This window comes from Monopterus albus, unplaced genomic scaffold (genome assembly GCF_001952655.1).
Source record: "Monopterus albus unplaced genomic scaffold, M_albus_1.0 scaffold189.1, whole genome shotgun sequence".
Classification (NCBI taxonomy): domain Eukaryota; kingdom Metazoa; phylum Chordata; class Actinopteri; order Synbranchiformes; family Synbranchidae; genus Monopterus; species Monopterus albus.
Genome location: NW_018128069.1, coordinates 399,191 through 411,753, shown reverse-complemented (window position 1 = coordinate 411,753; position 12,563 = coordinate 399,191). Strand labels below are relative to the sequence as shown.

General features: G+C 44.5%; 2 protein-coding genes across 2 annotated transcripts in view; both read right to left on the bottom strand.

Moving 5' to 3' along the window:
• The window catches only part of LOC109970053 (kunitz-type serine protease inhibitor BmKTT-2-like), a 6,097-nt gene extending 2,064 nt beyond the window's left edge, over window positions 1-4,033 (bottom strand). The window contains exons 1-4 of the mRNA XM_020617359.1: window positions 4,028-4,033; window positions 3,772-3,859; window positions 1,488-1,639; window positions 541-588 (exon numbers count right to left, since the gene is read on the bottom strand). Of these exons, the coding sequence (XP_020473015.1) occupies window positions 541-588; window positions 1,488-1,575 (136 nt within the window). The 5' untranslated portion in view covers window positions 1,576-1,639; window positions 3,772-3,859; window positions 4,028-4,033. The remainder of the gene's footprint in view (window positions 1-540; window positions 589-1,487; window positions 1,640-3,771; window positions 3,860-4,027) is intronic.
• Window positions 4,034-12,563, bottom strand: part of LOC109970071 (collagen alpha-6(VI) chain-like) — a gene marked incomplete at its 3' end in the record, with an annotated part of 41,872 nt that continues 33,342 nt past the window's right edge. Inside the window, exons 29-40 of the mRNA XM_020617392.1 lie at window positions 11,561-11,623; window positions 10,883-10,945; window positions 10,736-10,786; window positions 10,002-10,037; window positions 9,804-9,866; window positions 9,651-9,713; window positions 9,407-9,442; window positions 9,290-9,326; window positions 9,105-9,116; window positions 6,795-7,288; window positions 5,822-5,918; window positions 4,034-4,581 (exon numbers count right to left, since the gene is read on the bottom strand). Coding sequence (XP_020473048.1) covers window positions 4,034-4,581; window positions 5,822-5,918; window positions 6,795-7,288; window positions 9,105-9,116; window positions 9,290-9,326; window positions 9,407-9,442; window positions 9,651-9,713; window positions 9,804-9,866; window positions 10,002-10,037; window positions 10,736-10,786; window positions 10,883-10,945; window positions 11,561-11,623 — 1,563 coding nt within the window. The remainder of the gene's footprint in view (window positions 4,582-5,821; window positions 5,919-6,794; window positions 7,289-9,104; window positions 9,117-9,289; window positions 9,327-9,406; window positions 9,443-9,650; window positions 9,714-9,803; window positions 9,867-10,001; window positions 10,038-10,735; window positions 10,787-10,882; window positions 10,946-11,560; window positions 11,624-12,563) is intronic.

Genomic DNA, 12,563 nt, shown 5'->3' with positions numbered 1-12,563 from the left:
TCCGATCCAGGGACAAAGAAGAAATTGGCTGAAAACAAATTCACCAGCATTTTCACCAGGGCCACTTTTCTACAAACAATAACGTTTATATCAATAGTCTGAAGGATGACATCTGGTTCCCTGTGGAGCTTTAGTTCTAATAGCACTACACAATTTTATATAATTGGGTCCCTGTTTAGTTGCTCTTGTGCATAGGTGATGCGTACATCCAGCCAGTGGTTTCACATCATTCCACTGATCAACAGGTGGTTACCACGAGCTACAGTGTGCCAGCAAAAACAGCAAACATGAAGCGCTGTCACTCGTCAACATGGATGTAAACAATGCAAGGTTTTAAAACACTTTTGGAAAAAAAAAATCATCTTATGAGGAAGGAAAAGCAGCCCCGGGCAGCTTTAACATAAATGACTGCAATGGCCCTGCAACAGCTGAAGCTGACAACCCAGCCTAGTTAAATGTGCTCCTACACACAGTCAATACTTATTGGACATTTCCTCAATAGCTACATTTCTGGTCCAGTGCTGTATTAGTCGTTTTTACCTTTGGGGACAGAAGCGGCCAGCTGCACCTTTGGCAGGATGATGGAACCTGTCACAGAAAACAGAGTCAGCCAGAAGCTGGAGGTGTTTCATCAACACGCCACATCTTCACACTGCAGCCTGACTTAGTGTGTGGTTTCTGGCTGAGCTGCCGTTTATGCTTCCTGGGGTTTGGAGTAGGTTTCATAAAAACTCTTTACAGTTCACACTCATGAATTAAGTAAACACAGGAACTGAACTAACATGATTACTTGATCATGTCCCAGTAATGTGAACATGAGTGAACTCTCCAACCCCACTGTCACTGTGCTTAGGATGTGGGATTTAAATTACTTCTAGGCGGCAGAGTACAGGACAAGTTCAATAGCTCAACAGACTAGTTAATTAGACACTACCTCGGTTAAAACAAGATTAATTCTGCTTTTATTCTACATATATCTTGTCAAATCTCATGTGTAGACCCCAACAAAACAAATTCACAAACACATTTGTAGTGTCATTGTTTAAAAAAGGCCCAGTAATGTCCTAACACAGATGGCCACATTAGCCTTGTTCAAACAAACAGAAAGAAACAGTGCATTTGTTGGGGACTATTTTCCACTGCGGATTAATCCACATTTTGGTCTCTAGTGAGCATTTGTGGCAGCAGTACTTTCAGTGCTGGCGTGACTATCACCAGTCTTACCCTTTGTTTGAGACAAACTCAAAACCAGGGCAATAGAACCACTAGAAGTCGCTGCCATCTAAACATTCACATCCTAAACTGGAGTGTAACGAGTACTATACAGTGCAGTTTCTCTAATCAGGACATCTTAACAAACTTCACTCATTCAGCAAAAACACAACATAAGAATAATTTAGGAGTATTTTCAGTGCAGCTCTGGTGAACAGCGTACCAACCAGGTGTTTCTGTGTATAAAGCAGCGTGTGTGTGTGTGTGTGGGCTACCGCTGAGGTTGGCTCCGGAGACTGAACTCTGCCCAGTTTTCGCAGTGTCGATGACATCCAGCTGTGTGGCCTGACCCTTGTCTTCCATCTGCGCCTGAAACCTCTCCTCCCCTTCATCTGCAAACTCCAGATCCGCCGACTTCAGCCCAGAACTGGACACAGTAATAACAGGCAACTTTACACTTAAACAGATCTGTAATTCTTCAGAGCGATTTCCACACACCCAACTATTTTATCCTGAAGAAACAAATGAACAGGAATATAGATTCCTGAGTGTTTGTTCTACATAACTGTTTGAGCAGCACTGACAACAGGTCTGCTGTTGTTTCTGAAAATCAGTTTTTCATTTACACATAAATTACACATGGTAGATCTTCTGATTCTTTCAAATGTACGGTTTAGGCAAAAATGCAGAGAAATAATGCACATCTAACAGTTAAATTAATAAGAAAATATGAAAAGGTTATCAGAAATCTCCACAGACTTTTTTATTGGATAGGATTCTGAAATCTTGGTTAAAGCTCCATGTTAGTTACAGGGTCAAGCATTGGTTTTATGTAACCTAGACATCAAGAGTCAGGTTAGACCTGATGCTCTTGTTGTTTGACCCACAAATTAATAATTCACATTGTGGATCTTATCTGCAGCAAAAATTTAAACAGGCATCTTCATCAGCGCATTAACGGTCCCATTAAAAAGCAGCTTTGCTCTCCCTGAACTGAACTTATCACAATCAGTTGATAATCACAAAGCAGAATTACACCAATACCTCATTTATAATCCAGCATTTGGGTTAAAGTTATAGCTGTCAGGTCCGCTCGGCGCGACCTGCCTCTCTTCTGCCTTTCTCTCTCCTGCTCGCTGTTTTTGCAGGATTAGCGCCTCAGCTGTGTCGCATTTTGTAATCAGTGAATTGTGGGTTGTTGCGCACAGCTGGGCGCATCACTGTAATCACCCTCCTACCTTATTTAAACCTCTGGCGGACGCTCCGCTGTCACCGGAGCATTAACTACTGTAACATGCATACCCCGTAACAGCCCTTTATTCGTGGTATGTATAAAACGTATTTTGTTTTCCACGCTGTTCAGTTCCTGTGCTGTGGACCGCTTTGTTTGTTTTTTGTCCATGTGGTTAGCCAGATGTTACCTTTTTTTTTTAATCCAAGCTGACAGTTCCTGTGCTGTGGATATCTTTTTTGTTCGCCTGTCCTCTTGGTTAGCCTGTCTATTCACCTGTCTGTCCTCATCCTCCTGCTCTCCTGATTCCTGCCGTCAGTTTATCTGTTTACCTGTTCATCCTGGTCCCCTCCTCCATCTCTGCCCTACTTTGTTTATATATGTACATGGCCCTTGTTCTGTTGTTACTTTGTGTTTTGTTCCATTAAACCTCCTTTTTTTTTTTTTTACTAGCACCTGGGTCAGCACACTTGAGTCCTACCGCAGTTCTCCCCTCACCCTCCTGGTGAGGGGGACTACACCATAACAATAGCAGCTGAAACAGTGAATCGTCTTTGTTCACGAGTGAGGGAAGGATGGAACGGGAGACTGACAGACGGATCGGTGCAGCTTCTGCAGTAATGCGGTCGATGTACCGGTCCGTCGTGGTGAAGAAGGAGCTGAGCTGTAAGGCGAAGCTCTCGATTTACTGGTCGATCTACGTTCCGACTCTCACTTATGGTCATGAGCTTTGTGTCACGACCGAAAGGGCAAGATCCCGGATACAGGCGGCCGAAATGAGCTTCCTCCGCAGGGTGGCCGGGCGCACCCTTAGGGATAGGGTGAGGAGCTTGGTCACCCGGGAGGAGCTCAGAGTAGAATCGCTGCTCCTCCACATCGAGAGGAGCCAGCTGAGGTGGCTCGGGCATCTGTTTCAGATGCCCCCTGGGCGCCTTCCTAGGGAGGTGTTCCGGGCATGTCCCACCGGGAAGAGGCCCCGGGGAAGACCCAGGACACGCTGGAGGGACTATGTCTCTCAGCTGGCCTGGGAACGCCTCAGCATTCCCCCGGAGGAGCTGGAGGAAGTGTCTGGAGAGAGGGAAGTCTGGGCGTCTTTGCTTAGACTGCTACCCCCGCGACCCGGTTCCGGATAAGCGGAGGAAAATGAATGGATGGATGGACTTTGAATCCAACTGGCTTATGCAGTTACCTCTACAGACCTGCTATTTTAGCTCAGCTCTGCTGGACTTAGACGTGTCAAATGCTATGTTACTGCTGACTTAGTTAATACTTGTTAACACAGTACTTTGTTAATGCTTTGATAATGTTTAAGTTGGAGTGGGACTTACTAGCTGATGAAGGTTTGTCCTTCCTGTTGACCGGCCAGCTGCTCGCAGGTCTGTTTATAAGATGGAGGAGGATATGTGTTGATTCCCTCTGAAACAAGCACATGACAAATACATTCATGTTTGCTGTTAAAAACAAGAACAAGTGCATTTGTTATTTTCGATAACTTTGAACTGGGTGATGTCTGGAGATGCTAAAAAAATGTTTGGCAAAGCTGAGGGCAACATGTAAATAATTAAATCCAGAGCCTTCTCTTACTGTTGAGGCCAGCTCCTCCCCCTGCGTGCGGCTGTAGCGATCTCCAACCACCACCACAAACAGCGCCACCCCCTCACACTTGGCCTTCTGGGAGATGTATTGCAGCTTGGCCCGGTCCACACTAGCCGTTTCGGTGCCCACCACGACCAGCAGCGCCTTCCTCCTCCGGGGCTGGCTGACATTCAGGAGCACCTCCTGCAGGGTGAACTCCAGCGTCTGCCCCAGCGCAGAGGACCCACCCTGCTGCTGCATCTTCTGGATCTGGCTCCTCATCAGGTCGCGGTCCTGGTAGGTCTGTAGGCCAAACTCTACCTTGGGAATCTGGGTGCCGCTCTGCTGGACTACAGCCACACGGGCCTGTTTGCCAGCCTGGTGCGGACTCTGGCTCACAGCCAGCTGATCCACCACAGAGCCCAGCAGCTGCTGGACACCAGTAAACTCATCAGCCTGCATCTCTCTGGAGCTGTCCGCCACCATGACCAGGTCCACATCAACCTGCTGAGGTGGTTCTGGTTTCTGGATGACGGCACACTCCTCCGAGCGTTTGCATGGGTCTAGAGAAACAGAGTAAACATTGAGAGGCCAGCTGGCTTGGTTAGAAATGGACTGACTCAACAGCTGTTATGAATGTCATTAAAATGTGGGTGTGATCTGCCTAGTTGGTACAAGTGTTCAACACCAACTGGCCATCCAGAGCTGGCGGTGAGATGTCTAAAGGAGGAAGACTGGGAGAGGAGGCAGAACTCAAATTCTTCATTTTCCAACTGGCCATGTTGAGCTGATGTTAAGCTACAGTTGTGTTTAACTCTTTGGTGCTTGTAGGGATGGGATGCCTATTTTTATTCTAACAGTTTTCTCCTGTTTTTGTTAGTTTACAAAGTTTGTCTTTTTTTTTTTTGATAGATATTGTTACTTTGGCTTTTCCCCATCCTGAAATCCAAACCAGTTAATGTACATTTAAGCCACCACCTGTTGTAAATATATTCATGTATATATGACCCTGCCATCTGTGAATCCTTGGAACTTGAGGTGTCTTTCATGCTGCGCCTCAGTATAACACTTATCTGTTTTTGAGTTGAATGTTTATGATTGAGACTGAGCCATAAGATGGACCAAATAAATAACTGCTGGAACACAGTGAGGCTGTTTGTATAGCTCAGCATCTTAGTGCTGCTGTAAACTTTACCATTCATGTCTGTGCATATACAAATTATGAAAAGATGTGTAAAAACAGGGCATTCTTAAACTGTCAACGCAACGGTGTGGTAATCAGGAGAAGATGTCACAGTGCCAGGCAGCTATGTTTTAACTGTTCTGATTTTTTTTATTTTAAACCAAATAGAATGACATTTTTGCAGTTGTATGGCTCCACCAGCCAGAATGAGGCAGATATGAGGTCACTGTGACCTTTGACCTCTGGCCACCAAACTCTAATCAGTTAATACCTGAATCCAAGTGGATTTTTGTGCCAAATTTGACGAAATTCCCTCAAGGCGTTTCTGAGGTATCGCGTTTGTGGCAATAACCCAAACAGATGGACGGAAAACCTGAACTCATGCTGCCTCCGGCCACAGCTAGCAACAGCACAAAAAGCTTATGGCTACCAATGGCCCGTATTCAGCCTTTTTTTTTTATTTCATCTTGTGCAACACATTTTATCACACTGTTAGCAGAACCTTGAAAAGCCAAATGTGCATCTGATATATCCACTAATGATTTATATTAAATATTAGTCCAAGACATTGACTACATTTATATACAGGCAATGGTCCAAGCATGAGGCTTAGGGATTACCGTAACAGATTGCACAGTTATGAACCTTCCTCAGGTCTGCAGCCATGTCCTGCACCCGTCCCAGCACTGTGAAGACGTAGTTTCCTGTGTCATCAACCTGAGAACAAACATCAGTTTTTAATGTTCAATCAATTTTTGGAAAAAGAACATTTCTTCAGTAGCTGAGAACAGCGTTAAGTGGTACTGTAAGGTGACCTGCAGCCCCTGGGATCCTCTCTCATTGATCTCCAGGTTAAAGACTACAGCAAATTCTTACTTCTCTCCAAGATCATCAGTTCAGTGACAGTTACAGTATCAGCCTGGCTGCAGTTCAGTACTGAAGACAAATTGTTGAGGCTAAATGTAGTCATAAATGAAAAGAGGCTGAGTGCAAAGGGAGCTGGATTTAATATGTGTTTAAAGACCAAACAAGGTGCCAAAAAAACTCTGCAATAAATTTTATGTGTCAGAATAGTGACATCAGCTGTAATAAAACCCAGATGTAGAATAAATACCAAACCTGAAATGAGACAGTTAATGCCAGGATCAGATGTTAAATCAGCCTAATGATGATCCGACCTGTAAGTGCTAAGACAAATGTGTCGTAGAGGAAGACGAGCACCATGTGCCTGAATTCTTTTGCCCTCTCACCCAGTCTGACAACATCCTTGTTCTCTGACACTGATCGACAACAGCAGTGTAAACATAGTGAAGCTTACGACTAATGATGCTGGTGGTGCTGTCAGGTGGGACAGTGAAGCTGGTCTGTGATACCTTACTCATCACCTCTGTACATCAAGCAAGTCATGACCTGTTCAACTCAGAAACTGCCCTGACTCACTGATCACTGGCCGGCACTGTTTCAGCAGCTGGTTACACACCAACTACAGGATCATAGATCAACTGGAAGGGAATGATCGCTCTGTGCTCACACTGAAGAGCTGAGGAACAACATCTGGTTTGGCTATGACTTCCTCTGCTGATGGAAACCTACCTCCATGGCCCGTCTAACAGCTGGAGCGTTCCGCAAAGAAATAACTGCTGGGACGATGTCCTGGCCCCGGTACTCCATAACAGCGGTAACAATGTCTTCTACATCCTCTGAAGGCCCATTAGAGAGGAAGACTGCTACCTTCCTCATCATGACTCCTGCTCGTACGCGTTTGAAGACATTCTGACCCACAAAGCGCATGGCGGCCCCCAACTGGCGCCGGTTGGCCGTCCTCTCCAAGGCAATGTTCTTCACTACCTCAATCAGCTGTTTCTTGCGATGGTAGTCCTGGAAGCGGATCAGGTACTTGGTGTAGGCACTGTATCCCACCACAGCGACGCGAGCACCCGTCGGACAGTTGCTCTCACTGATGGTGATGTCCTCCAGCAGGGAGAGGAGGGCAGAGCGCTGCCTCTCGAAGGAGGCCGGGGTCACGTCCTCAGACATGTCCAGGCCGAACACCAGCTGTGTGGGGTAGGCCGGGCACAGTGATTGACCTAGGAGGAGTCAATGTAGAGAGGAGTAAGATGAGACTGAGCACCTGAATTGGAAGCAGACTGAGGCACCAGAGACATTATTTTGTGTACGTTCAGTCTGAACACACCATGTACCTGTGCCTCTGAGAAAGACAGTACTCATGTGAAATGACCAAACCTTTGGCACATTTAACAGGTAAGCCAAATCACCATCATCTGTGACATTGTGCCCAGAACCCTACTTCCAGCCTTTCTTCAAACACTACCCACCTTCATGGTGTTAGGTTATTTTTTAGTTAGATAGATATTCAGAGATTTGTTGTCTAGGAATGTTTAGTGCAGACAGGGTGACTAGCTTAGGCTGTTAACTATTCAGCCTGCAGTGCAGACTGCAGGCACGTCAAGGTTACAGGAAAACTGCTGTTAGTGTCAACTGTAATGCTAGTCTTAATATTTGTCTTAATGTGTAAGGTTATGTCCAATTGTTTTAGATACACACCACGAAAACAACAGTCACGCACCTTGACTTTTCCTCATGTTTTGGCTAAACGTTATAGCAGCTGCAAGGCTTGCTTATCGGGTGACGTCACGGTTCGACAGCCCAGAAATGATTAATATTGTATAGCAATGCTTGGTTCGGGGTCTTTTCTGTTTCCGGGCTGCTCGGGCAGCCTGGGGGTTGGAAGATCTCTGGACTTGAAGTGTTAATTCTTGCCTGTGACTTTTTGAATAAACCAGCACGGTTATATTTTTTATATACTCAAGTGGTCTGAGTCGTCCCTCGGAGTTCCTGGTTTGAAAGAACCGGACGAGGCTTTATAATGGTTTTCAGCCTTTAATGGCACCTCCAGGGGCTCAGATCTTATAAACTAATGTCTCAGGCAAACATTGTGCACTAAATTCTTCTTCAAAAGTCTCATTAAATGAGCACAGTTTACAAATTCTGTTTACACACAGCCTCATCACACATCTTGAGAGGATCACATACAGTGACCATCTATGTAAATATAAATGGATCCCAGACACCTGCTCGAAACACTTAAGGTGGATTAGCTCATCTCATGAAAGCAACAGGAAGAAAGCAACTCCACCAAATGAAACATGATCATACAGAAGACCCAATGCTGCTGTTGTGTTTCTGAGCCCTGAATAACCTCTGAGGTCTGTGGTCTGAGCAGAGGAGGGAGCAATGTGTTTATGTTAGTTGTATGACGGTTCAAAGTGGTGAAGTGCACATGTTATTCTTCTTCTAGTGCTTCAGGTATTAGTGTCAGCCTCTGGCACGGACTAGAACCAACACTGATTTGCATGTGGCTCATTAAAAACATGTCTGGGGCTAATTGTAAAGAAGAGTGTAATAAATTACATCTGGATTTTATCTGAACCAACTGTAGAACACTCGATATGACAGTTGAAGATACTATATTTACAAATTTAAGTCAAAGACATCATTCAACCACATTCTTATAGCCTTCTGCATGATTTCTTCTTACACAGTTTACAGAAATGTGTTTTCTTGTTTTCAAGAGATAACCACCATTAAGCTTTTAGGCAGAACCTCCACCCACATTCATGCTTGTAGCACTGACCTTTGCACCACATGCTGTACATACTGTAAAGAACAGACACCAACAGTGACTTCTCTATTTAAAACAGTAAGAGAGAGGATGTAACTGTCGACCTCTGTCCTGAACCATTAAACTGACACCAAACAAGTCAAACCAAGAAGGTTCAAAGGTGCTACTACAACATTCACTGAATGATCCCACTTTAGCGTCTCAACAGTAAATTCTCACTCACCATATTCTCCTGAGAAGCAAAATGGAGACATACATACCAGCGCAACAAGCTGTGCAGAGGAGAAAAATAATGTTTAGAGTTCAAGCAAGGTTGTCAGAGTTACTGAATGGCACAAAAACACCAGGGGACACAAAAACACGTGTCCCCTGGTGAAAATCAGACTCAGCAAACGCTTGTTTTGCATCTTATCGACAGAAGCACTGGTTCACAAACATCACTTACCACAGTTGTCTCTGATGTAGGTGACCAGCTGGCACTCCTGAAAAACAGGAAAGATGCTTTGTAGAAATAAATGTAATATCTCTTTTGATGTTGAAGGTGTAGTGGAGACGGACTTACAGACATGTCACTGCCTCCAGGGGGACCTCTGGGACCCTGCACGGAGGAAGAGGAGACAAACACTGTAACTCTCCACTGCACTGTCTGACGCTCATATCAGTGGCTTGATATTCAGGTACCCATTGGGATTTCTGTTGTTGGATGATCTGATTATACGCTGACATATTATTAGTGACTGACATCTCCTGCTGCTCTGAGAGTAGCAAGGGTTGTCGTCTTTTTAAAAGAAGATGATCACACTCACCCTGTGTCCTGGATGTCCCGGGTCTCCAGACACACCCAATTCTCCCGGCCTGCCTGAGTTCCCCTGTAAAAGTCAGACCAAGAACAAAAGTCACTTATGAAGCAAAAAGACAGAAAAAGAACATGTATGTTTTACTGCATGCATGTCACTCACGCCTCGACCGTGGTTCCCTTTGCGTCCTGGATACCCTTTGGTTCCCCGCTGACCATCCTCACCCTTAACACAGGGAAACCACAACATACCACTCATGCCTGAACCATCTGGACTCTCTCATGTTCCTTGTTTTTACATGGTCTGGATGTAAGGCTGGGTGTCATTAAGATTCAACTGTTACAAAATGCAAAGACTCACCAGTACACCGGGGTTACCAGGAAAACCAGGATCCCCCTGTACAGAGAAGGAATAAAGTACTAATCTGTCTCCAGGTCAGACAGCCACAGTATCAAGATGATTTCGTATACATGTTCAATTGGCATAAACATTCATTCATTCATTCATTTTCTACCACTTAATCCCTGAACGGGGTCACGGGAGGGGCCGGAGCCAATCCCGGCCGGCAATCGGGCGAAGGCGGGGTACACCCTGGACAGGTTGCCAATCCATCGCAGTTGGCATAAACAATAAATTTTAAAAACTCAACATGCTGCAAATTGTTTTTATACTCAGCCAAGGAGGAAAAGTTTCTTTAGCCATATAAATGCTACATTCAAAAACTAACAAAAACAATCATGATGTACATGAAGCACATGACTTAAACTTCCAGTGAAGAAAGAAAAGCCTCGGCTGAGAGGGGAGCGATGAGGAGGCTGTGACCTTCCTCACATTAGCACAGGAAACTAAGAGAAATGTCACATTTCCATCCTGTTTCCCATCATCTGAGCGTCGTCGACTGAAGCTCTTTGAATTGCCTCGTTGTCTTCTATTGTCTTCTACAGTGGTTTAATGGCAGCAACTGGAGAATCGGCTCCACCTGCTGTTTTCCGCCATCACCCAGTCAGCCAGGTTCACACAGCAGGGTGGAGACAAACATTCATTTGATTTGTCTTTGCTAATTTTCTGTAAATTCAGTTACAAGTTGGCTCTACCTTGACACCTGGAGGTCCAGAAGGTCCATAACCGTCTTTACCATCTTGACCCTGCAACAGAGCACCTTCAGCCACTGAGGCACTGATTGGACGATACAGTTTATACTTTATGCCATTTACAAATGTAGCAGAAATTCAGCTCCTTACCGGCAATCCTCTGGGTCCCTGTGATCCTGAAGCACCCTTTGCACCTGGATCTCCTGGTTGGCCCTTCAACAACAACAACCAACTGTTTAAATCTTCTTTTGACTTAAATTAATCCTAACTGTTCCAGCAGAACAATTCCCATAAGACATCAGCATTTTACTTCTTTATCTCATCAGGATTTTGTTCTATAAATATGAAGCTCCAAATTTTCTGGAATGCCCTTTATTTGAATCTGTTTGATTTCTATCAGCCACACTTCCAGTGTGGCTCCAGGAACGACACCACCTGTCGGCCAGTTGATCCACTACTAAAATGACAACTGGATAGATGGTCAGACAAGTTTGTACAAGCACTCACTGAGTGTGTAGATCCCCCAGATCTTATGCCACCACAAGGTTCACTTATTTGTTTTTGAGTGAATTATCAATTTTTGAAAGGACTGCTTGGTCCAGTTATTGATCTTGCCCTCAGAATGAATCCTTATCACTTTGGCCAAGATATTAACTTGCCCAGTATTTTGGCATATGACCAAATACATGCAGAAGTCAGCTTTGCCATATTTGGTTAAAAATGAGCAGAACAAATCTTTAAAAACACAGTCACTTCATTTTCCCTGACTACAGTAGCTGATGCCGATTGCTGAATCACTGATGAGACACGGGAAGTGATGCTGCACACCTTCTGTCCATTAGCGCCACGGTTCCCGGCTTTTCCTGGGTCTCCGACTGCTCCGGGTTCACCCTGCAGGAGAACCCAGAGTTATTTGATCACATTATACAAACACTAAACCTGGTTGGTGTTTGTTTATGGCAAAACTGAAGCCTACAACTCAAGTCAGCATTTAAAGAAGCAGAACATGAGTAAACAAAATTACTAAAATAAACCAAATCTCAGTGTACTTTCATAAATATGTCAAATTACTTCTACCACTACTAGTAATTATCTGACTCTGCTCATTAGGTTACTGGACCTGAACTAAACTGCACTGTTGTAAATACAAACAGACCCAACATGAGCGCATGCTACTAAAAACTTAAAACAAAACCTTGGTTATAAGTCTTCTAGCTGTTATAAAGTGGAAATAAATTAAAAAAAACAAAGAACAAAGACATGAAAAGAGTCTGATGACTGCTGGCCTGAATTTAATCATCATTACCACCACATTTCTGTTCATGAAAAGACATCCTCTTAGAGCCCACGCCCTGTGTGACTGGCTGTATTTTGTTCATGTTAAATGAAGCTTGTAGTAATTCTGTTTCTTGACAGTGTCTCCAGAGCCTGACCATGTTTCTTCAGTTTAACCATCCACCATTTTCTCAACAACTACAAACTGGAGATATTCACAGGTCTGCTCAATTTCTCCCTGACCTGAGACCTGACCTGGGCCTTGAGCTGGTCCAGGTCTCAATTGCTGGTCTAATCAGATCTGGCAGCTTCCTGGGAACGAATTCACAAAACATACTAAGGCTTAAAGTAGCAGCAGAGTGAAGAACAGCTCCTACAGATAAAAGATGTGTCAGTATCAGCTTTAGAAACACTAGATTTTTGGTCTGAGAGTAATTCTCAACGCCTGTATGTTCTAAGTCTAGCTTCTTATTCTGAGAGAAGTTGGAGGCAGTCCAGAGGCCTCCTGAGTCACCAAGACTCACTCACAGTCAGTAACATACGTACTACAGTTACT